The sequence below is a fragment of the Drosophila eugracilis genome, unplaced genomic scaffold (assembly GCF_018153835.1).
Source record: "Drosophila eugracilis isolate 14026-0451.02 unplaced genomic scaffold, ASM1815383v1 contig_353, whole genome shotgun sequence".
Classification (NCBI taxonomy): domain Eukaryota; kingdom Metazoa; phylum Arthropoda; class Insecta; order Diptera; family Drosophilidae; genus Drosophila; species Drosophila eugracilis.
The window spans coordinates 2,550,781-2,577,936 of NW_024573209.1; the positions used below are offsets into that span (position 1 = coordinate 2,550,781).

Genomic DNA, 27,156 nt, shown 5'->3' on the forward strand with positions numbered 1-27,156 from the left:
TAAGATCCCTGATAACTATAAAACTCTTTATGATAATTTAAAGCATAAACTTTAAGTATAGGTCTTAATTAATAACCAACATCTCTTTGCTGAAAATCACACTCAACAATAGACACAATTTAAAGAAACAAAATTAAACAAATTGAAATTCATTTGTTTGATCAACCGATTCGAGAGCTGTGTATGTGCACACAACTCAATTAATTTCCAAACATTATTCAAGTTCAAGTTTATTAACCTTAAGTTCAAAAGTGCAAACAGCAAACAGATTAATAGATTTCGATGCGGTTTTTCATGCTGAAGGCTAAACGATTTCTGTTCTTTGCTTTTGGCGGATTCTTCAAAGGCTGCCACAATTGTTAGCAATAATTGGCATAGAAAAGCATTAATGCCAAAGTTCAGATAGTTCAAGCGTTGAAGGTCAGGTGTGAAAAAAATTAATTTAATTAAACAAATTTGTTTTGAATTTTTCTAGTAAAATAAAAATATATAATTTAGAAGCGGTATATAATTTTTAGAAATACTTGCCATCACAGTAACTTATTTTTTTGAGTGTACCAATTAATTTACATTCTAGCAGCACACTGCAATCTTAAATTGGGAAAACATAATGGTTTACCATATGCAATGGCTCGGTACCTTCTGCAAAAGGTGAAGAACCAAACGAAGAAAATAGCAAGACAAATATAAGCAAACATAAACAAATTAAAATGCTACTATGATTAGCCAGAGTTGCCGCCAACACCACCACCGCCGCCTCGTGAGGGGGCATTCGAGCGTGCCCCATGAAGGTTAAGCCCACGGGGCTGGGTTGCGATTATTAAAGAGCATTAATTGGAACATCATTGGAGCGTTGGACAGCGGGAAGTTTCAAATCCCGGAGGTCATTCCGTCGATGGGAGGGGGTTCATATTGGCTGCGTTTTAAAGCCCACCAGCTGTGAACCCAATTATATACTTTTTTCATTTATTCTACCAACAGTTGGAAATCTCTGTGAAGAGCAGCTGTCTAATCTGCATCGTGATTACTGAATTAACGTACGAGTAGTATATAACGTAAAAGTTCAGGGTCATTATGGGTTAAACACCTGCGTTTTCCATGCACTCTCGAAGGCAGTATGTAATTTGTAAGACCTCGCGTGCGTCTAATTATTAATAAGATGTAATGAAAATGCATTACACTGGAAATTAAATATGATTTACCATGGAACATATTCAAATTTGAATTTTGCGCGTTTTTTGATTGAACTGCACAGGTTAAAGTCTCAGATATTAACTGAGACTCAAACATTTGTAGTTCAATTATAGATTGTGTCACATTTTGGTCACACTGATTACCTGGCAATGCACATAGCTGAGACAGAAACCTTATCAACCTAATATTGTTTTCACATTAGTTGTGTTCTGGTCACACCGTTCAGCAGGCAAAACATAAGCAAATTGCAATTTTATTATTTAGTGAAAAGAGTTAAAAAAGCAACAGTTTAACCATGGAAATTGCGGATACATACTACAGTAAAGATGAATACGTGGAGACAGTAAGTTTTTATAGTGATTTCCGAACTTGGTATAACCGAAACTTTGGATGACCTCATCATGCCCAAAAAAAATTTGTTTACAGGCGTCCGGGAATAAAGTAAGTAGGCACACAGTACTATGTGGATCTCAGAATATCGTGCTAAATGGAAAAGTAATTGTCCAAAGCGGTGCCATAATCCGCGGAGATTTGGCCAACGTACGAACTGGGAGGTTCTGTGTAATTGGCAAAGATTCTGTGATTCGACCTCCGTACAAACAATTCAGCAAAGGAATCGCTTTTTTCCCCATGCATATTGGGGATCATGTTTTCGTGGGCGAAGGAGCAGTCGTTTCGGCGGCCACCATTGGATCTTGTGTTTACATCGGCAAGAATGCCATCATTGTAAGGTTCACAAACTAAATATATCTTGCATATGTACTAATGCCATGACTTTTCCACTTTCCAGGGCCGTCGTTGTGTGCTAAAAGACTGCTGTGTGATTGAGGATGGAGCTGTACTACCTCCAGAAACAACTGTATCCAGCTACATGCGCTACACAGCGAAAGGAACCATTGAGGGTGGTCAGGGAAATCCATACTTTGTACCCGCCGCCATGCAGGAGGAGATGATCAACTACACAAAGTCATTCTACGAGCATTTCGTACGAACACCAGCACCGGCTAGCTGAAAGTAATAGGTACAATCAAATGTTTAACAATTTTAACTCTTTTAGTGAGATTAAAGAACAACTTAGCTTTAACTCAAGTGCAATATTCTTGAATCTACGTATTATTTATTGAGATTATCCTTCTATATTTCCTCACAGGTTAAAATGCTGACATATCTTAGATATCTCCCAATTCCATAAAGTGAATACCGGAACCAGCCCGTTACGAAAGATTATTTATGAAATAAACATATATTAGTTATTCTACAATTATGCACATTGTTTGGCTGTTCATTAGTTAATCTATTAGACCCGTCTCACAATCGTAGGCTTCTTCTCCACTCTCAAAAATGGGGAAACTCATGCCAGTGCGCCGGGCGATCACAGAGGCCAGTTCCTCAGAGTTATTTTCCTTGCGAGGCTTTATATTCCGATTCAACAGCAGAACTGTGGCCGTATTGCGGCAGTTGGATACTGTGGCGGTTATGTGGAGAGGCGTCTGTTTGCCTTCCGATTCCGCGTTCACATCAGCGCCAAATTGCAGCAGCAAATGTACACAATCCGCGTTGTTCCACTTGCATGCGGAGTGCAGGGGTGTCCATCCTAGTTCTGTGCGAGCATTGGGATCGGCCCGATGTTGGAGCAGTAACTTAGCCATGTCTACAAAATTGTTGTAGGCAGCACGGTGCAGCGGCGTATATCCATCGTTGTCTTTTGAGTTCACAGCATCCGCATCCAGCCGAAGGATCTCGCGCACTTCGCTGAGGCGATTTTCATTCACCGCCCAGAGGATCATGCGTTCAATGCTGGCTAAATGGCAAAACACATTTCCTTTTATGTAAAACTATTCCAGTAAATTAATGTACCTACATTGTGGATTCTTGTCCTCCTCGATTAGTTCGTCGGCATCGTCATCCCAGCCACTTACAAACATTCCGCGCGGCACTTTCGCGTACCGCAGCTTCTCCACCTGGGATTTTTCATCATCTGAGTCGTAATCCCCCATTTTATTACTATAATTCAATGACTTAGCTTAAACTAAAGATAATTTTGTTTTCTTTTCGTTAAAGTGACCGTTTCCAAGCCGCTAAAGAAATCTTTCAGAAAATATGGTTATTTCGGAATGTTCCGCAAGTACAGCCATGTTCAAAAAAATATGTATCTTAAGATGGTAATTATTGATTTTTTAACACACTTACCATTTAATTTAATTTATTTAGTAATCAGTTACTAAGTGTTTAAATTTCTATTAATGTAGACAAAGCAGTTATTGTTATTCTTTTCAAAGCGAAAAATTCATTTTTGTTATTTATAGATTTTTCTGTTTGAGCAAAACGGTCACCTTAACTCCCACGCTTACTGGATACCACCGCGAAGTCACTAGGAAAACAACTGTTCATCTTTGTTTACGTTCTCTAATATCAACAACGCCATGTCAAATCCGCAGGAGGAACTACTGCCGCCCAGCGCCGAGGATGACGAGCTGACTCTGCCGCGGGCCAGCATCAACAAGATCATCAAGGAGCTGGTACCCACGGTTCGGGTGGCGAACGATAGTCGGGAGCTGATCCTAAACTGCTGCTCCGAGTTCATCCATTTGATCAGCTCGGAGGCCAATGAGGTCTGTAACATGCGCAACAAGAAGACAATCAATGCGGAGCACGTCCTAGAGGCGCTAGAACGCTTGGGCTTCCATGACTACAAACAGGAGGCGGAGACCGTCCTGCACGATTGCAAAGAGGTGGCCGCCAAACGAAGACGACAGAGCACGCGCCTGGAGAACCTGGGAATTCCGGAGGAGGAGCTTCTGCGTCAGCAACAGGAATTATTTGCCAAGGCACGGGAAGAACAGGCGCGCGAGGAGCAGCAACAGTGGATGAGTATGCAGGCGGCTGCAATGGTACAGCGCCAGCCACTGGCCGACGGCTCCGTTGCCAGCAAGCCCAGTGAGGATGACGAAGATGAAGACGACGACGATTACTAGTAGAAAAGTGTGTCTTTCTATGAGCTTAATGTAGTTTTAATCTTAAAATATATGCCATAAGTTGAACTTTCAGCTCTTAGATCCTTTCATGTAAGAGCCACTTGGGAAGTACCAAGAACCCAAGAACTCCTAGTTCTTCGAAATTTTATTCTTCACTTTTTTACCCGCTAAAGATGTGTTTTGGGTTGTTTCGTAATTTTAATCTTAAAATATATTGCCATAAGTTTAACTATCAGCTAATTCCAGCCAGATTCTGTGGCTCTTCCTCATCCTCGTCGACATGCTTGGCATTCAGTTGTAAATCAATCAATCTAGGTAGAGGCTCTGGAGCATTATAAGTCCCAGGCACATATTTGCCCAATATCTCCGTGTGTTGCTTCCAAAATTGTGAAGAAATTAGATCCTCGTGCAGCGGCACTACTGCCTGTCTGCTTTTGTCACCTATAACAACGCGTTTCCTGAGCAGAATCGTTCCTTTCCTGTACATGGCCGGTAGATTATTGTAGTTTATGCCGAATTCTTGGAAGAGCAACTCGTTCTTGTCCGCGGAGAAGGTACCTCGCAGCTTCGCCTCCGCCTCCTGGTTCGTTAAACCCTTTTCCAAAACTAGTTTCCAAAATGCTGTGTTGTAGAGGTTGTTGACATGCACATCCGCCTGCCGCCAGCTGAGATAATCTTTTAAGTTCTGCTCTGAAGGATACAAGACAACCCGACCGTCGAAACAGGGAGCATAGGCCAATGGCATATTCATCCACTTGGACCACTGCATCACATAGCTCGTGGAGAACAAACTGGTGACATAGGTGAGTAGTTTGGCGGATCGTCGCTTAAAGGCAGCCGTCTCCTTACGAAAAACAAAAGAGTACTCATCACTCTGGCCGTAGGCAATAACAATATCCCGGAACTCCTGCAACACTGCCGTGGCGGCTGCATTCATAACATTGAGAGCTAAATAGAGAGATTTTTAAAACAAATTTTTTAATTTAAAATAATATTTATTTAACTACCATTCTCATCGTTGGGCTTCTCAAAATCGTGTGTCTTGGAAAACTTGTGGAACTTTTTACCATCGATTCGTATTACTATCCACACATTGGGCAAAATGCTGTCGTCCTGCTCAAAGGATTTGACGTACTCGAATCTGCTGCAGGCCATTCTGCGTTTGGGGATATTCCGGGCAAAGGAATGATTCAATAATTTGCTAAAATTGCTCAAAGTTCCGAGAAACCGCATTTAAAACTTTCTTTATGTTAACAAAAGCATGATTTATAAACAGCTGATTGCTGTTATCAAATAACAGACGTTAACTATCGCATTAAAATAACATAATCATCCCTAACTGACCCGATAACATCGATAAACAGCTTTAGTCGAGGCAAACAGAGTTAGTGAAATTATGAGTGTGAATTACGAGCAAAATGCGGCAGATGAGCAATTTGCCCGGGCACACAAAGAAGTTAGTCTGTCGGACGACGAAGAGAGCGAGGGCCCTGGGGAATCCACATCCTCCCGAGAACACGGTCCACCTGTTAGTAAACGACCACGGGAGTTTTACGAGGAGCCGGGTGGGAAAGGTGAAGGAAGCGGGGAAGACGATCAGGAGGAAAAGGAATCGGAAACTGCGGGAGGAGCGGCCAACACACATGTAGTAGCTCTCCATTACAATGAGCTGAAGGAGGCAGGTCGTAAGGATCGACAGCAATCCAAGATTTACTTCATGCGCAACTTCAACAACTGGATTAAAAGCCAGCTGATCAACGAGTACATGTCACAAATTAAGCAGCAAAAACGCATGGGCGATGCTCTTAGAGTCCTAGACATGTGCTGCGGCAAGGGCGGGGACCTTCTTAAGTGGGAGAAGGCGTCCATTTCTCATCTCATTTGCACGGACATCGCGGAGGTGTCCGTCGAGCAGTGCCAGCGTCGGTATCAGGATATCCTTCAGCGAGCAGAGAAGTCGAAGTTTGCCAATAAGTTCACCGCTGAGTTTTTTGCCTGCGATTCCACGCTGGTTCGCTTACGAGAACGTTATAAGGATCCCTCGCTTCAGCTTAACCTCGTTTCTTGCCAGTTTGCCTTTCACTATTGTTTTGAGTCGATGGCGCAGGCGGATTGCATGATGCGAAATGCAGCAGAGTGTCTGAAACCAGGCGGCTTCTTTATAGCCACCATGCCAGATGCCTACGAGATCATCCGCAGACTAAGGGAAGCTGGTCCAGATGCCCGGCGATTCGGAAACGATGTATACAGCATAGAGTTCGACTGCGAAACGGATCCATTGCCCCTTTTCGGAGCCAAGTATCAGTTCCACTTGGAGGGCGTCGTCGATTGTCCCGAGTTTCTAGTGCATTTCCCTACACTGGTCAAACTGGGTAGGAAATACGGTCTTCAACTATTAAAACGGTCCACATTTTCGGATTACTACAAGGAGAGTCTGCACCATGGTCGACATCTTCTACAACGAATGTCCGGCTTACAGTCGGTACAGACACAACGTTGTGAAAATGATGAAAAGTTTGCCCATGTGCGAAACATCCCGGGATCACAGCGCGGCCGGACGGTGGGAACCCTCTCCAAATCAGAGTGGGAAGCAGCAAGTGAGTTTATACAAAATTATATTACAAATTTCTTTACTTATGTGTGATATCTTTCAGCTCTTTATTTGGTTTGTGCCTTCAAGAAATGCAAAAACACCTGGGATACCAATGGCAAGCCATTGTTTGAGTTTGATGACTGATTTTTGCCAAAAACTAGCGCGTTATAGGTTATTTTTCTATATCAATCCAACAAAATTCTAAAAAGTATACTCAAACCATGAACAGATTATCCAGATACTGAAACGTTTAGCTTTTAATCGAATTTTATAATATTAAAGGTGCGTTTGTTTGTGTTCATAGTTTCAAATTAATATGCGTAATACAAGTCTAATTTTAGTTATCAAAAAACTTGAATTGTTTATGTTAATTTAAATACAAAATTAAACAGCAAATATATACACTAGTGAATTTTAAGTTTTTACCATTCGAGGCCAAATAATTTTTCCTTTTTTATTTAACACAAACTCCTGGTTTTTATTCAGTTCTGTGGTTGAGGAACTTTATATTTTTGAAGTAAAAAAAGTAAAACTTATAATAATTTTAGGAGAATAAACTAGAAAATTTCAAAGACAATTTTTCAACCTTGTTTTTTATATGAAAATTGTATATTAATTCATTTCATAGTTACCATATGAGCCTTGTATAGAAATAATCAAATTTGTAATATTTTGGACCAATATTTGTGTTCTCACAGCCCGGCTTATATCTATTTTGTTCCTAACATATTTACACAACCAATTTAAAACAATTTGTGTTTTAAACATTAAACAATTTTCTAAAACGACTTGCTGCTGTTAATTTTATAATCAAAATAAAAATATCAAACATTTTATCATATACTTATTTCAAAATTTTTTAAATAACCCTCGCTTAAACCGCCTTTCGAACCGTCTTTACCGAAAGCTTTGATAAGAAGGCTTTGGCCGAGTTCGAAACTGGAAGTGAGATTTTGAATAAAGCTCTTGAGGACGAAGCTCGTTAGCAGGAGAGAGCGCACAGCTGTTGCTTTCACAGCGACGGCGCCTTTGAAGGACATCGGGCAAAGGTTAGTCCTGACGTTTACGTTGCCGGGTCGTGCCTGCCAGCGACCCAACCTGTTCAGTTCTGTGCTCTGGAGCGACCCCAACCAGTCGAAAGCGAGGAGAAAGCGTGTCGTCGTGCCAGGCGCTCGCTCGATGCATCAATGAATTATTGTAGCTGAAGTGTAAATAAATATTTGATAACGGGTCGAAAGTATGGGTGGCCTGGTTCGGTTTTGGTTGGGTGGTTAAGTTGGGATGGAATAAGCGGGGTCAGGAGAAAATAACGGCATAAATTACGCCATTGATTGGTTTCGAAGCGACTGCAAACTTTATATTGAGCCAATCAGTTAGCTCTTCCTTTCATTATCGCTTGGGGCCCAACACTTTGGCCATCTTTTCTTGGGCTTCCCATGGCCGCTTTTCTCTCTCTTACCAACTTTTTGTCAGATAATTTCATTATTTAAAGTTTTGCTCATAAAAATCAACTTTGGGTGTAAAGTTTAAATTTGTTTTGCACATACTGAAGCACAACAACAGCGAAGGCTGAGGCACGTGTACGTGGGTGGGACTGGGGATTAAGGAGGAGAGTTGCGGGATGGTTGGGGCTGCCCCGCTTTTGTTTAAAGTAGAGCGTGCGTATTTATAAGGCAAACAACAGAGCCAGGGCTGCCCGAGCTGTTTACGTTTACACACACGGCTTGCCCTCAACCAACTCAAACCATCTTAAAGCACCGCAGCCACCCAGGCATCAACCCAACGCTTTTGGCCAGGTCCTCTCCGCATGTCCTTCGCCACGACTCGCTTTGCACTGATTGGCCCTAATGAATCTTTTTGTTACCTTCTCCATGCGGCCGCCTGCGCATTGTACCATGCGGTCTATGTAAATTAGTTCACTTTTAACCCAAACATTGCTAACTGGCAGATATCCCACCCCCGTGCAGCGAATTAACATTTTAAGCTTTGATGCGACTGAAATTATAAGTCTGATAGCCTCAATACAAATACTGGATTTTATTGGATTTCTAAAATTTAATTAAATTATTTCTTACTCCTAGGATGAAGGGTAAAATTAGGCCAAGCCGTCTGTCCGTATGAACGCTGAGATCTTGAGAACTAAAAGAGGTAGAAAGTTGAAATTTAGCATACTGATTCTATAGTTTATATAATTTTATAATACATTTATTCTAAAATTGTAGAATTCTTGCGTTCAGGCAAAGTACATTCTTGATGCACTGCTGATCGTAGGATTTTCTTGATGAAATCTGGATGTTAAAATCTGCAAGTAGAGCAAGGGTTAAGGACTGTGGCACAATTGTTGGCCACGTTGTGTTGAGTAATGTGCATACGTGACTGCAATGTGCTCGTGTGGAAGGGACTGTGTCAGTGTGTTGGTCCTGCTGGGCACTGACAAAACGCAGGTAGGAAATGTAAGGACCCCCCACAGTACGTATACGCAGTGTGTACAAACAGAAAACATGCCGCAATGTTTGTTTTGTAAGCCTGTCGAGGCAAGCGAGCGAATAAGTGTCTATGCTTCTCTCTCCTCTCTCAGTATCTTTTGGTCCTTTCTCTGCAGATCATAAAATGCATATATGTATATGTATGCATGCCTTTTCACGGTATATGTATACGTATATGTATGTATGTGGATATGTGTGCGGCTTGTGTTTATTCAACCGCATGAAACAATGTGAAAAACGCATGCCAAACATACGACAGTATTGGTGGCTCTGTGTGAATGGCTGCAAGCATGTCTGCGTGCGCCTTCTGCTATGCTAAACTTTTTACAAGGATTGCCCCCGGAGCTGGTTGGCTTGGTTAACGCAACAATTTAACACAAAACCAAAAAAGAAGGTAAAGCAAGACCAAAAGAAGAAAAGATGTAAAAAAAAAGAAAAAAATTAAAAAAAAAGAAAATGCAAAAAATAAAATGAAACGTTCCACACATATTTGTGCATAGCATACATATATGCCCAAGGACTTAGCGGCGCCCATTGAAAGGATGTGAAGATGATGAGCTGCAGCTCATCGCTTGGTAATCTTTTGTGGTTCTTTTCTGGCCAAAGAGAAACTTGAACTCTGCTCCTCAATGCCCGAGTGTTGCCACATTCATCCGTGGTAGTTACTCTTGGCTCGGTTGGATGCGTTTGTGCACCACAGCAGACGACGAGCTTCTTGGCCAACTTAAGGTCGAATGTTGGCTCAGTAATTACATTTCATTCTATACTTTGGCAAGGTTTTTTGCAATAATATTCTATACATATTCTTTGAATAAAAACGTCATGTCAATATGAATTTCTAAGTAATTAGAAGTATCTACTACAGTAATATTTCATTTAGTTTATTTTTTCTTTAAATATATTTCTGTGAATATTTCTAACAACTCCAACATTTTGCAAGAGGTAAAATTAAAGCTCAAGCTCTAGCTACATTTTTTATTTTTTAATAGTCTTAAAAATGTAAAGGTTACCAAATTCCTTAATTAATTTACTCATAATTCATAAGATTCGTCCGTACTGAATTTTGAACTTTGTCCAAAATTCAAATAAAGCAATTTATAAGCCGTCCAATTAGTCAATTAAAATTGTACAATGTTAATTTTCATTATTTGACAACCTGTGCTTACCAATTTATTCCTGGAAAGGATTTGCTTTCATTAGTGCAGTTTCTGCTCGAATTGACTTTGAAATCAATTCAAAAATTAAACAAGGAATGCATTTCATAACCATTGCGACAGAATAAATAAATTCCATAACCCATGCCCTTATATTCACACATTGTGAATGTTATTTAATCCGCTCAACAGTTTCGTTTAGCATTCATTCTCTGACAGATTTCAAGACAAGTGCATTTCAGCATGGCCACATTCCACATGCACATATAAATATTTGAGTAATTGATTTCCCTGGTCGACCATGGTGGAACTTCAAATTCCTTGGCTTGCATACTTTTGGGCAATGAAAATAGTTCATTTTTTGGACCGCAGAATCCTTCGACTTGAACGGACAGTTGAGGTTGTCAAACTAATTGCACAATTGTCAATGTATTATTTAGTTGCCAATTAAGGTGGCAACTAACGGTGTGGCAGGGTTATATCGATTTGAAAATATTCAATAATCCCAGAGCCTTGATAAGCTCATCAAACATGCACATGGCCATCCTGAGGGGGTAAGTTTGTTTTTAGAGCTAAGTGAGAGGCGGGGTTTTTCAGGGTTTCCTTTTCTATTTTTTTGGTGGAAGGGGAAGTCGGGGATTTAGGGGACACAAAAGTACAAGTTGCTATGGATCAAGCTCAAGGCGTGGCTGTTGGGCATTAGGTGTTGTACACTGGCACACGACAACCAACGAACCAGCCAGCCAAACAAAGGTCAACTCGACAAGTGAGTTAAATGACAAGGACCTCACCTTGCTTTCTTTGGGCCGTGCGTGTTTGCATGTTTGACTCGATGAGGCGACCCGACCCCAAAAATGAAACTCAACTTTGGCTTTGAATGTGGCTCTGGATTGTAGCGTGCAACCATTATGGCCTTTCGCTTTCAAAACAATGCCCCCGCCACTACTTTCCTGTTTCCTGGCTTCCTAGTTCTTAGTTGTTGTTTTTGCATTGCCCTTGGCCAATTGCGAGTGAATTTTGATGTTTTGACTGGCCATTCCTGGGGCCATTTGACAACTCTATAAAACCGGTGTCCTTAAACCCGCCCTCGTCCTTGCCAACCTACTCCGCCCTCTCCACCCACCCTAATAACTGTAATTGCCCGGAGAGTTTCGCGACTTTAGACTTGGCCACCAAACTGAAAAACCGAAACTTCAAAAACCCGACTTGGCAACTGGAAAAGCGGAAGCACGAGCTTTGGCCAAAAAGCTTCAGTGCGATAAGCTTTCGTCCTGGCGAGGCGAAAATGTAAATGTCAGTCATGGAGTTCCAGTCGTCGGATACATGTGGAACACAACGAACACAGAAGAAGCCTCTCGCGTCTCATCCCCCGAATACAATGCGAAAAAGTCTGTACAAAAAATAGACCCTAAAAAGAAAGGGAAGAAAACGCCACTCTGTGCATAAAATAATACTCCTTAATAGCGTAAACTGAAAAACGTAGTTGAAAACCTGCAAAAAATACGTGTTAAATGGAATAACGGTGCGGGAATTGATAATGTAAAGTGTGTTAAAGCTAAAAATTTACGTGAATCAAACGAATACATTAATAATTCAAGGCCCCCTGAAAGCCAGAAGCTTATTAGTTTGATAAGAAATCTAACGAAATTCTCATAGAATACATATATATATTGTACAAAAGAATATATGTATATATATATATAGATAATTATATATATCATATAGAGTAGGATAAACCGCAAATCGAAACTCAAACAAAGTTGACAAAAAAGCTCACGCCCCTCACGTCTCAGTTTTTTCTCGTATTATTTGTGAAAGTGCAACAAACATATATAAAAAAAACGGGAGAGGAGAGAGGATACAAAAAAGCAATAGCTGCAGGGACCTGCAAAGGAATTGCCATCATTTGGGGATTACGGAATTATCGGGATCCCTTCTCATTAAAATGGATTTAAGCCAATGCCGATGTGCTGAGCTGCATTTGTGCATGGGATTATCGATTGTAATGCGCAGTCATCAAATTATGTTTGAACAACGCCGCCGCAACAGCGATAATAGCAACAACAACAACAACAGCAACAGAATCAACAACAAACACTGATTTGGCCCCTGACCCCCTTTTGGGCAAACCGCTATATTCGACATTCCCTGCGCCCCTGCCCACGCAAAAGGAGCAGCGAAAAAGAAGAAGCGTCTTATGAAACAATTGAAGCACCGGCCAAAGGAGCAAAGGAGCAGACAAAGACAAAGGCAAAAACAACGGGAAAGGATAAAGCGGAGACCGAGAAGGAGAAGAAGCAGCACCAGAACCAGCAGCAGCAAAGGAGACAACAACAAAAACCACAACAACATCGCATTTTTAAACGGCAATACGCAAAGTAAGTGAAGTGTAAAGTGAGCGAGATGGCAATAGAAAGGTGTAGAGTACCGCGAAGAGGAGTACGGATTACACTCAGCAAAATACTAGTATCTATTTCCAATGGTGTGAGGTGAAAGAGAAGTGGAGATGTTTTGTTCCTTTGATAGAGGGGTGGAGTAGAGAGGTAGAATTATATTTTCCATTGTTGTCTCACCTGAGGAAAATGTTTTAAGATTTTACTAAAATTTATCTTTAAAACACATTGTTTGTAACCAAAATTCGTTACGGTTTCAAGGCAGGCTGTAGTAACTCTAAAACCTCTTTCAAAAGCCTATGGATATTCATAAATAGTTGATACCCACCCATATGGTTATTTTATTCGATGCAGCCTATAATACAGTTAATTAGGACAGGCTTATCATCATCAGTGAATCTATTATTTTTTTTTGCTCTGTGTAGCGGAGAGTAGCAGTTAAGGTGAGGCAGCCAAGTGAAGTGAAGCATTTGTCGCATTTTGTGCAGAATTCTCGGCGTAATTAATGTTTTGAGTTTGTGTACATGTGTGTGTGTGTGAGTGCGAGCGTTTGTAAACTAGGTCACTAGGAAGTTAGCCCCTTAGCGCCCATCCCCACTTCAGTTCCTCTTCAGCGGCAAACTCTACGTCAAAGGTGTCAACTCGCCAAATCTGCAACCACACCTTAGTTAAGTAACCCACCCCATAAGGACAACCCACTGAACCACTCATCGCATCACCTTCTTTGCCATCCTTAACACACCGCCATGATTAACGCGCCACGGTGCGATTAACTGGCAAACAAATTTGGAGTGGTTGGCGGTCGTGTATGTTTGTGCTATGTCGACAGCATTTCCATTCAATAACCCACGGCTCTCTCTCGTATGCAAACACTGAAAAAAGGCCTTTTCGTAAAAAATACACCGTATTTGTGCATGAAAAACTGTCATTCATCATCCAACGTACACAAACAAGCGGTTGTGCTAAGGAAACAAGGCCTTGTATTTTTTATATCCTTAAACATAAAAACTTTATTTGATTTTTGACTTGCATCTCATTCATCATCCATTTAAACTCATTCATTCAGCCGCAAAAATAACGTTTACGTAGTGTTTGGTTATTTAATTAATAACCTAATTACATAAAATGTATAAAAAATGTAAAGGTATTTAAAGAAAGTGTGAAAGTTGGATTGTGTTTTTATTTTATAACGGTCAACAATCATTTAATGGTTCGAAATTAATGGAATGTTTGAATAATATGGCTTTTTCTATGAAGTTTTTTTTGTATCAGATATCTATTGCTTATAAAAGTAATAAACCTACCAATTAAACAAGCTTATATATTTTGAATAAGGTTTTACAGTACGTAACGTCAACGTTTTCCATTTCCATTTAAGCTGATATCAATCAGGACCTTTATTTAACCAGAAATTTCGCTTAAAACTGGCGAAGAACTACGCTAGTATTAAATATTTAAGAGCCATAATAAATTATAAAACGTGCTGACGATAAAATATATGTTACTTATACTTTAAATTATTTTTTGTTGCCCCTTTATATTTTTACGTTTCTGTGTGTAAGTACGCATGTATGTACCACCTCGCACACGCAGGACATACAGAAAGATAAAGAGGCTTCCCCTACATAAAAGTTCTTTCTGTTTTTTATAGAAAAAAAATTGGTGGCAGGAGTTTAGAACATTGCCAAAGGGGCTGCGGATAGGAGGAGCGGGGGTGTAACCAAGTAAAAGCCATAAAACTCAGGCGCCGAAGCGCAAAATGCCCTTGCTCAGTAAAAAAAATAGAATGTAGAAGCCAACAACAAACTCAGGACAATCGACAAAAAAAAGACAGAAAACAACAGCAAATAAATAGAAACTGCTTATTTATTTATTTGTTTCGACAAATCTCAATTGAAACAAAGCTTAAAAGCTTTGAAATCAAAACTTAAATAGAAACCACACCGAGCACAGACAGTCAGACGAATAAAACCAAAAACGATAGAGCGCGAGACAAAGAGACAATTACTATTAAATCCAAGTTCAATTCGGTCAGCAAACAATTGAATTTGTTGCAGATTTGATTTGGCTTCATGTGGATATGTGGATTGCGATAATTATTTTCTGGGATTAGTATAGGATCTGCTTCACAGCTCTGTCCGCAGTTTGCTTCCTAATGAGATTCGGTTAATTAAAATGAAATTCTTTATCTGCATTTAAATGTTTTGGGAAAATTGAATTCGTTTTTTGTTGGTTGGCTTGGTATTAAGGTGGAGGGGATACATAAAAAGCTTTGGGATTCGTTTTTATGTTTTATACCGATTGATTTGTCAGCAAGGTCGAATCAAAACTGACCTAAGCTAATGCAGATATACTTTTCGAGCCAAATTACATTTACATTTGACAGGAAGGAAAATGTTATGTCAATACTCTTATTGAAGTATTATTGTTCGAAACCAAATCTTATTAAAGTAAACATTTGATTATGTTTCACAAAAATAAATCAGTACCTCAGATTAATTCAAAAGTATAATGAAAATAAAGTTTTTAAAGATGCATGAAACTCGTTTCAATTTTATAATTGGATTTGCTGGACTGCAAGTTTTTTTGGTTTTAAATTATCTTTTCTTCTTTAGAAATGTTTGCATACATTAAGACGAACACAAAAACATGCTTTTGCTCAAGCTCTTAAACCTTTAAAACGTTATACGCATACATATATATGAACAAATAAGGCCTAATCCTGCTTTAAGCTATAACCGAAAACATATCCCAAAAGTTTGCAACAAAAATATAATTTAAATATGCACGCTTTATGAAGTGGATTATATAGATGGAAATGTTCATTCAACGTTATTTGGAAAGATTTATTGTTAAGAACACCATTGCATTTGGTAATCTTCTTTAAATTCATCAAATAAAATACTTATTTCATTTTTATTATTTATATTGTTTGTAGTGGGAATTATACAATTATTCTAGTTATGATATAATAAGTTTTGTATGAGAACGAAGGTAATTATTTTAAGATACATTTTTATTATTTCTCAATTACTTATCAAACAGATCTGGAGCTTACTATAATCATAATTTACAAAATATTTTGTGTGATGAAATCTAAACCCTTAAAGCTTCGTAATCAGATTCCCCATTCATATAATATCTCGAAATATATTTCATAATATTATTATTAGCCAATTCCGCGTTATATCTTATATACCCCATCTGTAGGGACACAACGAAGTGTATAAATTGCTTACGTTTGCCCATGTAGTCATAAAAATTGCTTTGGCACATAAAACGAAGCTTGACGCCCGCTTTTGGTTTTGGTTTAGGTTTGGTTTGGTTTCATTTCGCCTCTTACTGTTTCGCCATCGCTGGTGGGCTTGTTTTTTGCCGGCGTCCTTCTTATATTTCTATTTCTATTTGTATTCCTATTTGTATTTGTATTCCCCGATTTGTATTTTGTACGCTCGCCAATTCGGTAATCACATTTCAAGCATTTTATTCGATGTCCCCCCTTTCGTCCTCGATTATGATTCTGAATCTGATTCTGATTCTCGTTTCTGTTTGTGTGGATCCTTTTCTTGCAGGATATGACAAGTGATGGTGCTGTTACGTTTTGGATATTTTTGCTTTGTTTAATCGCCTCGCCGCACCTGAAAGGGGGCGTGGCCGGGAAGCCCGATGAGCTGCACATCGGAGGCATCTTTCCGATAGCCGGCAAAGGAGGATGGCAGGGCGGGCAGGCGTGCATGCCTGCCGCAAGACTGGCGTTGGATGATGTCAACAAGCAGCCGAATCTGCTGCCGGGCTTCAAGCTCATCCTGCATAGCAATGACAGTGAGGTGAGTAGTGACTACCAAGTAATAAGTAACCACACTGAAAGAAACCGATATAATTTTGAAACCATTAACATATACAATATAACAATTATTAATAGGAAATCAAATAGTAAGCTAATACTTGATGTTATACAAACTTTATATCAATTTTTTTGTGTTGTGTAAAATTGACACTAGTTATGGCTCTATTTTGAGCACCATCTTATTATTTTCGGTGCAGTAGCAAGTTGAAACGCGATAAGCCCTACTTATATGCAGCACGGCAGTCTCCTCTGGTGTCCTGTCACATACCCTTGGGTGCCACTTATTTTGTTTCGTTTTTGTTTCTGTTCACTGATGACTGAAGTGCTGGCTGAGCACTGGCATTCATTAGCATATTTCTCCAGGGGATCATGGGTTGGGGTCTGTTAACAAAGGACAAACAGTTTTATTATGCCGCATTAAAGGGTATTGCTACGCATGTGTTCCACAAATTGAATTCTCCGCACAATTCGCCGTTGTCCAACAATATTTGGCGATGCCTTGGCTTAATGACCGCACATAAATTGTAATTGAGGTTTGACTGGAGCACGTTCGATACGTTGCCAACAGCAATTATATTGGTAGAGTTCGGTTAATCGGGATTTTATGTGCGTGATTTGTAATTGATAAAAGGTATTTATCATTAAGAAAAATGTGTATATACTTCGGGCAAGTACAGCCAATAAATGTCGCTTAATGCTTATTAAATCGGAAAATAATTGTTTGCGTACGATTCCGTTTTTTTCTTAAAAAATTTTCTATGAGATTACTAATTAAAAAGTTTTAGTTCTTCTTACAAAACGTTTTATTATTAAGCTTAAAATTTAATTCTAAGCTAAACTGATACAAAAATATTATTTATTTTTCGGGTCAATCCGATTAAAACCTCGGCAAACTTTAAAAGAAAATTGTATTTTCTCTGTCTTTTGTCAACATTGACTTACTTCTGTAGTTAAGTTGAAGAACAAATAGTACAAGGGTTCCTTTTCTACCATCTAGCAGTAAATGTTTGTTCGCTAAAAAATGAAAAAAAAAACGAAAAAGGAAGCTGAACAGATGTAACTGAAACATCCAGCAATGAATCAACTTCAAAACAGTATCAATTTCTGTCGGTTTTGTAACCTTTGTTAGCTAATAGAGAAGAGGCTATTAAACAAATACCCGCCATCCAAAAAGCCATGTATCATAATAAATGGCCAGTAACCGACGTAGTTTCCGTTTTCCGGTTCTCAGTTCCCAAACTAAACTTGCGCTATCAATGCCCCTTAGCGCGTATATAAAACTATTTTTATTCATTTTCATATTTTGCACATATATTTTTTGGATTTTTGTGGGTTTTCCATTTTAAGGGTCTGTGGTACAGTTGTTGCGGTTTTGACTACTTCGGTTTTTTGGTTTAGGTTTCGGCGGCTGTTTGGCCCTGCCTATTTATAAGCGCGAACCTCATTAGTTTTAAGTGAGCGAAAGCTTAACTACTTGTTTTGAGTTTTGAATGAGGTCACTTTGCCCCAGCCCAGCCGTAGCTCATCATTTGAGTTATTTTTATTCAAGGCTGCCAGGAGGGACAGACTTTCTACTATATCCTAGGCCATATATATACATATATATATCTATGTACATATACACACACCCATTTACGGGCCAGATACGGACATATAGATAAGAACACAGAGGACCGGAGAGGTAAACCGAGTCCTGTCCCTGTTCATATCTGTATCTGTATCTGGTCTTTGGCATGGTCTGGTCTGGTCTGGTTAGTTCAGCTCAGTTCGCTTCGCTGGACTTAGCCGGGCGCGTTATGTTTGTGGCTTAGGCAAACAGCTTCCGTTAAATGCTGCATAATTAGTTGCCATCTCCAGGTCCCATAGCCGCCTCCACCTCCTTGGGCACCACCGCCACCACTACTTCCACATCCACATTCACGTCACTTGGCAAGCGACAAGGGGCAAAGGTCGCACGCAATGTTTGCCTTTGCCGCTGCCTTTTGCTTGACCTACTTTGATGTGTGAAATGTCCCAAAGAAGCCTGCACACAAAAGCACAGAGAAGCAGACAAAAAAATTATAAACAAGACACTATGGTTATCCTGCGGTAACCGAAACATCCAACACCCTTCCGGTTAATTCAACGATACAATTCTCAGAGAGTAACAGTCCTTACTTTGTGTCTGTTATCACCACCTAAGTGCTTAAAAATGTAATTATTTCACCTGGAAAGCTGCCAGTTTATTTCCGGATAAGTGCTTTAAACGCTACCGCGGAAATGGTTTCAAACAGCTGTCAAAACTTTAACTATAACTAGGAAGTTAGTTGGAATGGGTGTAAGCTCCAAAAAGGTTTTTGTTTTTCTTTAATTAAAGCTTAAATATTACAGTGGCAAATAAATGTTTTTTTTTAATATTCTGTCCATATGTGTATTTGACCAGGAGCAGATGTTATTACTAGTTAACTAGTTATTTTTGTAAAATGAAAAAGGAAATCAAAAATGTGCAATTACCAATGTCAACTTGACCTTTCCCAAAGGAAAAACTAACTGAGCTGAACCAGTAAATTTTTAATTTATAATAAATTTCTCAAACTGTTTGAGATTTTTAATGGGGCCTAACTTAGACTTAAAATTTAGCATACCTTCTGCCAGGGAAAAATGAGAAGAGAAACTATTAAACTAGAACGAGCGCTTATATCGTGGCATGCCCCGAGCACCAGAACCCACACCAAAATCTGAGTAGATGGGGGAGTATGAACAGGATAATACTTATGCATAAACAGGGACTGGACATGAAAAGGAGAGTACAGAAAAAAAACAATTAGAATGGTTGTTTACACGCAAACCAAGTAAGAAATATGAAAATTGTCGTCACAATCAGGAAGACAAGGGGGTTTTTGGGAAAAAGTAAAGGAAACGACAAACAGCGAAAACGAGTTTGCCATGTAAATGAATGAATGGGAGAATGAATAACTGAATGAATGAATCATTTATATGGTCAACGTGGATACACGTATGTGTGTATATATATATCACAACTTTAGCCCCCACATGAGAGAAAAAGGAAGAGAGGAAGGGGCACGCCTTCTTGAATTATTCATTGTCATGAATGAATCTTGTTTAATTGATAAATGCCATGGCAAGGGGATTAATAAAAAGAAAAATGGAAAAATATCATCCAGGTGGAGATATAAATTAGCAAAGGGATTGAGTATGGAAATTTAACAAGGTCAATTAATAAAAATGCATATAATAATTCAGGCAGAACGGGCCTTAATCGTTTTTAATTCGATACAATGTAGGAATAATGTATATCAAATATTATTATTTTTAATTAATTATTAAACAAACTTCAATTTAAATTTTTGCTGCCCGCGCAATTTTCCATTTTTTTTTTGTTAAAACTTGCGTGATTTTGGTTTTTTTTTAAATTAATCTAAAGACAAATGGTGTTGAAAACTGCAATCTACAATCATCAAGGTCCATAAACTATTTTATTAGGAACTACAATAATTAATTACCTAAACAGGATACGGGTCCTTTTCGGGGATAAAGTTCAATTGAATGGCCACACCAACGCCTCAAATGCCGCACATGAATCACAAAGCAAATTAATCATTTCAATAATTATCTTCGAATGAAGACAGACACATAAATTACAGGAAATTCGCTATTAATAACTCCTTAAGGGTCGTTGCTTAGCATAAACATAATCAATACTTTCCGAAGGCCATCAAGCGAAACATCTCTATATATATACACTTGTATATGAATATTCATTGAAGAGTGACGGATAATATAATTTTCTTGGCAAGTGGCTAATTCAATTTCCCATCCCATTCCCATCAACAGTGTGAGCCCGGTTTGGGCGCCAGCGTGATGTACAATCTGCTCTATAACAGACCGCAAAAACTGATGCTGCTGGCTGGATGCAGCACGGTCTGCACCACTGTGGCCGAGGCTGCCAAAATGTGGAATCTAATTGTGGTAAGTGGCACTTGCATAACGCTGGCATTAATATCATCGTTTGTATTTGCGAAATTCCAAATTCCAATGTACACCACCCACTTTTCATCCATCCACAGCTCTGCTATGGGGCATCGAGTCCGGCTCTTTCGGATCGCAAGCGGTTTCCCACTCTATTCCGCACCCATCCCTCAGCTACGGTGCACAATCCCACACGCATCAAGCTGATGAAGAAGTTTGGGTGGTCGCGGGTGGCTATACTCCAACAGGCCGAGGAAGTCTTTATATCGGTAAGCTATTCAGTTTTGCTACTTTGTTTCTAATACTAATTGGATTGCCTATTTAACAGACCGTGGAGGATCTCGAGAATCGATGCATGGAGGCTGGCGTTGAAATCGTAACTAGACAATCATTTCTTTCCGATCCAACAGACGCCGTACGCAATTTGCGACGCCAGGATGCACGCATCATAGTGGGACTCTTCTACGTTGTGGCCGCCAGACGGGTTCTCTGCGAGATGTACAAACAGCAGTTATATGGTCGAGCCCATGTATGGTTCTTTATTGGTAAGTTAAGTGAGGGATATAAAACGAAGATGGAACCCGTGAAAATGATAAAACCATGACATTGATTTAATTTATAGCTTGAAAATAGTTCACATTGTGTTTATATATTGCATTTTATTATAAATTTGACTTGGTAACACTCAACTGTCAAAACTTTTCGCGGATAAAAGCGTCAAACTAGTCGGCTACGGGATATTCTAACACATTTTTCATATTTCACATTATTACTTAGGCTGGTACGAAGACAATTGGTATGAGGTCAACCTTAAAGCAGAGGGCATCACATGCACCGTAGAGCAAATGCGAATAGCTGCCGAGGGGCATCTGACGACAGAAGCTCTCATGTGGAATCAGAACAATCAGACAACTATATCTGGAATGACTGCAGAGGAATTTCGGTAAGTATTTTCTAAGAAAATATTGAAATTTGCTAATAACAATACAATACAAATTTTGGACAGACATCGACTGAATCAGGCGTTAATCGAAGAGGGTTACGACATCAATCACGATCGGTATCCAGAGGGCTATCAGGAGGCGCCCCTCGCCTACGATGCAGTTTGGAGTGTGGCATTAGCTTTCAACAAGACTATGGAACGATTGACAAGCGGTAAGAAATCGCTGAGGGACTTCACCTATACGGACAAGGAAATTGCCGATGAAATCTACGCTGCCATGAACTCTACACAGTTTCTGGGTGTCTCGGTAAGTTTGTAAATTTAGTTTGAAAATAATAATAAGAAATCTAATATTAAATACTCTTCCAGGGTGTTGTGGCATTCAGTTCTCAGGGCGATCGTATTGCACTTACTCAGATCGAGCAGATGGTGAATGGGAAATACGAGAAGTTGGGCTACTACGATACCCAGTTGGATAACCTATCCTGGTTAAATACTGAACAGTGGATTGGTGGCAAGGTAAGCTTGGTAATAGTAATCTTTGGAATATCATTCAAGTCTTTAGTAATATCCAAATGTCTGACAAAGAAACAAAACAAGGAACTACTGAAAAGAGTCCAACTAATACCGAACAAAAAAAAAAGCTTTCAATAGATGATAGAAGAACCGAAGTTACCGCTAGTCAGGGAAAAATGACGATGCGAAAGTAATAAAATCTTCTTCAGAAAGTCTGAAAGAAGGACCTAAAGTGTCGCCAAAACCTAAAAAGCAAATAGGTCCATCAAGTCCTCAAGAATATGACAAAATATCTCATAAAGTATCTAATGAAAAGCCAGGCCCATCTAAACCCTTTAAAAAAGAACCTTTGGGCCAGGCTGCAGAGAATTACACACCAAGAAAGTCGCTTGATGCTTCGGAAAGAAAAAAGCCACAAAAATCAACCCGGAATCCAGATTATAATGCACCGATAACAAGACGAGCACGAGAACCATTTGATTCATTTGATAAGGAACAGTACTTATCCGATTTGATAGATTATGATCGTTCATCAGAAGATTGGCCAACGACTAGGCCTGAAAAGGATCAAAGAAAGGAAGCAGAAAGTACACTTAGACGTCGTATTCCAAGCAAGCATGATATTAATTCTACTTCTAGTATTCCAAGTGAGGAGGATGATGTCTATTCATTTGGATCTTCGACAATGAGAGGTAGCTATCGTTCACGAAGAGATGACGAACGAATTATTCTAGCTGAAATAGTTAATATGGGAAAGTTACAGGAGCTGAAGGACCAACAGGATTCAAATAAAGCTTATCTTAAGCAACGTAGAGTTTATACCATCGATGAGATAAAAGGGCCCAAAACTACAGGTACCAGCCAACATCATGTGGAAGAAGTTAACCCATACGATTCTTTAACTGATGAAGATAATACTCATGTAGTAAAGCACAGAGGCACCATCACAAAAATCTTTGGGGTTGCTCAACGATACGAAGAAAAGAAAGATGAAGATCCTAAAGATGATGATGAATCCAAAGATACAAAAGTAGAACCAACAAAAAAAGAATTTAATGATGAACAGAAAACTTCTCCAGAACCACAAATCGAATTGGTTGCAAAAAAAACAGCGAGGTTTCCCCATTACAGAGACATTTTCGGATATCCCTGGAGAAGAACAGTCCCTGAAGGAAAACCAAAAGGTTAAAGTGGGAAAAAGGAATAAGAAAATTAGAATTATAGGTATCAATACGGATATAAGCAGAAGACCCAATAAAACAGTAATCAGCACAAAACTGGATTTGGGGATTTATCATGATGATGGAAGACTTCGAGATATTGGCCAAAACACTGATAAAATAATCAAGCCTGCAAAGAAATATAAGTATAAAATTGAACCAGACGATAACCCCATAGACATCGGACCCTCTAATGACCAAACAAGAGAAATTGGTGTTAATACTAAGATCCTACCAAAAGGAAGACCTTCACATATATCTGAAATGGTAATTCATAAAGGTGGTCAATCGAGGGACGTTGGATCCAACACAGAGAGACCTTTCAAGCCCGTTGACGACGGAACTAAAGTTATCTTTATGAAGCCCATCAAGTCGGACAGGAAGAAATTAAATAGACTAATTGTGGATCCACCACTAGATAATGGGCCGTATAAGATACCTACAAAAGAGGAAGGACGAACCTATTACAAAGGCTATGAATATCACTTTCCTGGCAGAACCGGTTGGCGCCGACTTTTCTACAGTAACACCAATGGAAAATATGAATTACGAAAGCCAAGTCAATTGATCTATACCCTGATCTTTGCCATATTATATATTATATTTGTCATGATTTTTTCCTTGGCCTGGTTCGATTATGTCACATGTGATATTTCCAGAAGAGCCCCTCTAGCCAAAATGTTCCAACCATATTTGACTTTTTCTCCTGTCGGACCTCGAACAAATCCCCACGCTATATCATACGATCCTAAGAATGATGCCGAAATCATGGAAAAGTACGCAGCAATAATGGCTTTGCTTGAAAAATATGGCGACTCTGGTCATAACGCACGGTTTGGATCTTGTACTGCTGGGGACCAGTTTGGATATCCAAGCGGGGAGCCATGTGTTTTCCTTAAAGTAAATCGTTTAATTGGCTTCAAAACGGAGCCATACACAGATTCCGATGATCTCATTAATGCAAAGATTGATGAAGAAGATTTTACAGCTTTAAAGAGTCTTTTAAACAAAACTAAATCAGAAGAAGATCGCCAGAATCGTACTTGGATTACTTGCCAAACAAAGGATCAAAAAAATATTAAAATTGAATTCCATCCGGAACCAGCGATCAGAACCGAATACACAGATATTACAGAAAAAATTGAACATATCGGCGCTGAGGGTAAAAGATTATTTTTCGGACCAAATGATCTCAATCGTATAGTGGCTCTTAAAATCAAAAATCTAAGGCCAAACGAACGTGTTAACGTTAATTGCAAAATGTGGGCCCGTAATATCATTCATAATCAGCAGGGGTATGGCCAAGTCGCGTTCTATGTGTTATTAGCTACAGAAAATAATAGAGAAAGGGTGGAAAGAGTACTCAGACATCATGATTTATTGTAATAAACATATATGATTAAATCTTTAAATAAATCTTCTTTAACAACATATCGTTAAATCTTTCACTCAAGGTTCCTCAAGATCGCACAATTGTCACGCATGTCCTACGCACAGTGTCCTTGCCATTATTTGTGTGTATGTGCACCATCTCCAGTTGCGGCATCTTTGTTGCCTTCGCCTTGATCATCTTTAATATATGGAATAAGCATAGAAGGTAGATCATTTTTAGATATTTTATCCTTTCCGTTATTAACTTAGTTCTTAATATTTCAGAGTAATACAATCCTCGCATCCCGTTTGCAATACGATCATGTTATTTGGTGTTATCATCTGTCTAATATCTGTCATCCTACTGGGTATCGACGGTCGCTTTGTCAGTCCCGAGGAATATCCAAAGGTAGGAGTTCTTAGCTTAAGTAGTCTTTACATTATATGACTAATTGCTTTCAAATGTTTTTTCCATTAGATATGTCAAGCTCGAGCTTGGTTACTATCCACCGGTTTTACATTAGCATACGGTGCTATGTTCAGCAAGGTCTGGCGTGTGCACCGATTTACAACAAAAGCAAAAACTGACCCGAAGGTTAGAATATAATATCAATATTTATAAGCTTATATTTAATATACCTTTTAATTACAGAAAAAAGTGGAACCTTGGAAGCTATACACCATGGTTTCGGGCCTCTTATCAATAGATTTAGTGATATTACTCTCATGGCAGATCTTTGATCCGCTGCAGCGTTATCTCGAAACATTCCCACTCGAAGATCCAGTATCTACTACTGATGATATTAAAATACGTCCAGAGCTTGAGCATTGTGAAAGTCAACGCAACTCTATGTGGTTAGGTATGTCTCAAAACTACTTCTTAAATATCTTTCCGAACTATTATAATACTTAAATTTATCATCTATAGGTCTTGTGTATGGCTTCAAGGGGCTAATCTTGGTGTTTGGCCTGTTTTTGGCCTACGAGACACGATCCATTAAAGTGAAACAGATCAACGATTCGCGTTATGTGGGCATGAGCATCTATAATGTGGTGGTCCTCTGCCTGATAACAGCTCCGGTGGGCATGGTCATTGCATCGCAACAGGACGCGTCCTTTGCCTTCGTTGCTCTAGCTGTGATATTCTGTTGTTTCCTAAGCATGCTGCTGATATTTGTGCCAAAGGTTAGACTCTACTGCAGTTGTATAAAGATTGCATAATCTAAGTTCACTTTACGTTTAGGTCATTGAGGTCATACGTCATCCCAAGGATAAGGCCGAATCGAAATACAATCCCGATTCGGCCATATCAAAGGAGGATGAAGAACGCTATCAGAAACTTGTTACCGAAAACGAGGAATTGCAACGATTAATAACACAGGTGAGTTTGGACTTTTCGTATCACATACTACATTTATATAAAACATTTCTTATCTATATTTTTTCGTTTACAGAAAGAGGAAAAGATACGAGTCCTGCGACAGCGGCTTGTGGAGAGGGGCGACGCCAAGGGCACAGAACTGAATGGTGCAACAGGTGCCGCTTCTGCCGCCGTCGCAACCACTTCGCAGCCCGCTTCCCTCATCAACTCATCCGCACACGCCACGCCTGCAGCCACACTCGCAATCACACAAGGTGAGCAAATGGTGGAACCATTCATCCAAAATAAACCTAATATAACCCTTAGCCAGTTGCATGTGGTACTTTGATATTAGCATCGTTGGTTTAGCTTGACGTTCATAATCGGTTATTGTTCTCAATTTCAATTAGAAATTTTAGCTATATTCGTCGGCATTGACACAATTGATTAGGAACAACAGTATATATGGAGTTCAAAGGTTATTTGTTTTATGTTAATGCTATAAAAATTCACTGTCAGCACGTCTCCTAATCTTGTGAACTTGATAAATATTTCAATTTTTAAATTTTCGCACTAAACATGATCTTGCTACTGTTTATTACACATCTTCTTCCCTCTAAAGAGTCACTATTTGTATCACATTTCCAAAGACGCAAAACACACTATCTCTAAAAATATATAAAATATATACTAATTCTTAATATATTTATTTTCCAGATACTCATGAGCATCGTACATGAAAAAACTTGTCAATTTCCTTTGCGTGATAGGTGAATTATACAGAAAATAATGAATGCAAATAATGATGCTAACGGAGAATGGATTTAATAAATAAAAACACGTACTTAATAAACTTTGTATCAACTTTAAGCTGAGCTAAATAAGTGAATTGGTAGCAGCAATTTTGTAGAATAATGAAATATGTATTGTACCTTAAACGTGTTTAGCATTAATATTGAAAACGAAATACTTTTAACTTAAAGAAAACAAAAAACAAAACAAAAATCGACATTAGCATCTGAACTAAGCGAATTGTTAGGCTTTAAAGTTGAAACGGAAAAACCAAAAGAAATCTAGTAAGTCAAGGGAAAACCTAAGAACAAAGATCATGTTAAAGTTAGTAATTTTTAAATGC

The 27,156-nt window shown here is 39.1% G+C and overlaps 7 protein-coding genes across 7 annotated transcripts; 5 read left to right on the plus strand and 2 right to left on the minus strand.

Annotated features, from left to right (window-relative positions):
* The first annotated feature begins 1,401 nt into the window (after window positions 1–1,401).
* On the plus strand, window positions 1,402–2,455 carry LOC108105896 (dynactin subunit 5). The gene is made up of 4 exons (XM_017212679.2): window positions 1,402–1,537; window positions 1,621–1,920; window positions 1,985–2,215; window positions 2,345–2,455. Exons 1-3 carry the CDS (start codon window positions 1,490–1,492, stop codon window positions 2,204–2,206), a joined length of 570 nt encoding a protein of 189 aa, XP_017068168.1. The 5' UTR covers window positions 1,402–1,489; the 3' UTR covers window positions 2,207–2,215; window positions 2,345–2,455.
* On the minus strand, window positions 2,280–3,288 carry LOC108105895 (ankyrin repeat domain-containing protein 49). The gene is made up of 2 exons (XM_017212678.2): window positions 3,056–3,288; window positions 2,280–2,995 (listed from the first exon to the last, which is right to left on the minus strand). Exons 1-2 carry the CDS (start codon window positions 3,189–3,191, stop codon window positions 2,484–2,486), a joined length of 648 nt encoding a protein of 215 aa, XP_017068167.1. The 5' UTR covers window positions 3,192–3,288; the 3' UTR covers window positions 2,280–2,483.
* Window positions 3,289–3,494: 206 nt separating this feature from the next.
* On the plus strand, window positions 3,495–4,235 carry LOC108105860 (protein Dr1). The gene has a single exon (XM_017212634.2). It carries the CDS (start codon window positions 3,618–3,620, stop codon window positions 4,167–4,169), a length of 552 nt encoding a protein of 183 aa, XP_017068123.1. The 5' UTR covers window positions 3,495–3,617; the 3' UTR covers window positions 4,170–4,235.
* A 112-nt stretch (window positions 4,236–4,347) lies between these two features.
* Window positions 4,348–5,450, minus strand: LOC108105859 (probable tRNA(His) guanylyltransferase). The gene is made up of 2 exons (XM_017212633.1): window positions 5,177–5,450; window positions 4,348–5,117 (listed from the first exon to the last, which is right to left on the minus strand). The coding sequence occupies exons 1-2, from the start codon at window positions 5,400–5,402 to the stop codon at window positions 4,402–4,404; spliced, it is 942 nt and encodes a 313-aa protein (XP_017068122.1). The 5' UTR covers window positions 5,403–5,450; the 3' UTR covers window positions 4,348–4,401.
* A 72-nt stretch (window positions 5,451–5,522) lies between these two features.
* Window positions 5,523–7,596, plus strand: LOC108105858 (mRNA cap guanine-N7 methyltransferase). Its single transcript, XM_017212632.2, has 2 exons — window positions 5,523–6,766; window positions 6,824–7,596. Exons 1-2 carry the CDS (start codon window positions 5,566–5,568, stop codon window positions 6,904–6,906), a joined length of 1,284 nt encoding a protein of 427 aa, XP_017068121.1. The 5' UTR covers window positions 5,523–5,565; the 3' UTR covers window positions 6,907–7,596.
* A 4,121-nt stretch (window positions 7,597–11,717) lies between these two features.
* LOC108105849 (gamma-aminobutyric acid type B receptor subunit 1) lies at window positions 11,718–26,840 on the plus strand. The gene is made up of 16 exons (XM_041818630.1): window positions 11,718–12,780; window positions 16,368–16,622; window positions 20,477–20,611; window positions 20,710–20,880; window positions 20,940–21,156; window positions 21,389–21,554; window positions 21,618–21,861; window positions 21,924–22,073; window positions 24,745–24,887; window positions 24,947–25,070; window positions 25,140–25,256; window positions 25,314–25,521; window positions 25,590–25,846; window positions 25,905–26,042; window positions 26,116–26,296; window positions 26,739–26,840. Exons 2-16 carry the CDS (start codon window positions 16,371–16,373, stop codon window positions 26,759–26,761), a joined length of 2,526 nt encoding a protein of 841 aa, XP_041674564.1. The 5' UTR covers window positions 11,718–12,780; window positions 16,368–16,370; the 3' UTR covers window positions 26,762–26,840.
* LOC108105848 (sodium/potassium-transporting ATPase subunit beta-1) lies at window positions 23,067–24,721 on the plus strand. The gene has a single exon (XM_017212612.2). The coding sequence runs from the start codon at window positions 23,126–23,128 to the stop codon at window positions 24,674–24,676; it is 1,551 nt and encodes a 516-aa protein (XP_017068101.2). The 5' UTR covers window positions 23,067–23,125; the 3' UTR covers window positions 24,677–24,721.
* Window positions 26,841–27,156: the final 316 nt, after the last annotated feature.

What these genes read in the sequence shown, in the direction of transcription:
- LOC108105896 (XM_017212679.2), top strand. Translation starts at nt 1,490, where the DNA reads ATGGAAATTGCGGATACATACTACAGTAAAGATGAATACGTGGAGACA. An exon ending in AAGATGAATACGTGGAGACA is followed by an intron (nt 1,538 to 1,620) that starts GTAAGTTTTTAT and finishes ATTTGTTTACAG; the next exon opens with GCGTCCGGGAATAAAGTAAG. An exon ending in TCGGCAAGAATGCCATCATT is followed by an intron (nt 1,921 to 1,984) that starts GTAAGGTTCACA and finishes TCCACTTTCCAG; the next exon opens with GGCCGTCGTTGTGTGCTAAA.
- LOC108105895 (XM_017212678.2), bottom strand. Translation starts at nt 3,191, where the DNA reads ATGGGGGATTACGACTCAGATGATGAAAAATCCCAGGTGGAGAAGCTG. An exon ending in GGAGGACAAGAATCCACAAT is followed by an intron (nt 2,996 to 3,055) that starts GTAGGTACATTA and finishes TTTGCCATTTAG; the next exon opens with CCAGCATTGAACGCATGATC.
- LOC108105860 (XM_017212634.2), top strand. Translation starts at nt 3,618, where the DNA reads ATGTCAAATCCGCAGGAGGAACTACTGCCGCCCAGCGCCGAGGATGAC.
- LOC108105859 (XM_017212633.1), bottom strand. Translation starts at nt 5,402, where the DNA reads ATGCGGTTTCTCGGAACTTTGAGCAATTTTAGCAAATTATTGAATCAT. An exon ending in GAAGCCCAACGATGAGAATG is followed by an intron (nt 5,118 to 5,176) that starts GTAGTTAAATAA and finishes CTCTCTATTTAG; the next exon opens with CTCTCAATGTTATGAATGCA.
- LOC108105858 (XM_017212632.2), top strand. Translation starts at nt 5,566, where the DNA reads ATGAGTGTGAATTACGAGCAAAATGCGGCAGATGAGCAATTTGCCCGG. An exon ending in ATCAGAGTGGGAAGCAGCAA is followed by an intron (nt 6,767 to 6,823) that starts GTGAGTTTATAC and finishes GATATCTTTCAG; the next exon opens with CTCTTTATTTGGTTTGTGCC.
- LOC108105849 (XM_041818630.1), top strand. Translation starts at nt 16,371, where the DNA reads ATGACAAGTGATGGTGCTGTTACGTTTTGGATATTTTTGCTTTGTTTA. An exon ending in AAGCAAAAACTGACCCGAAG is followed by an intron (nt 25,257 to 25,313) that starts GTTAGAATATAA and finishes TTTTAATTACAG; the next exon opens with AAAAAAGTGGAACCTTGGAA. An exon ending in TGCAACGATTAATAACACAG is followed by an intron (nt 26,043 to 26,115) that starts GTGAGTTTGGAC and finishes TTTCGTTTACAG; the next exon opens with AAAGAGGAAAAGATACGAGT.
- LOC108105848 (XM_017212612.2), top strand. Translation starts at nt 23,126, where the DNA reads ATGATGAACAGAAAACTTCTCCAGAACCACAAATCGAATTGGTTGCAA.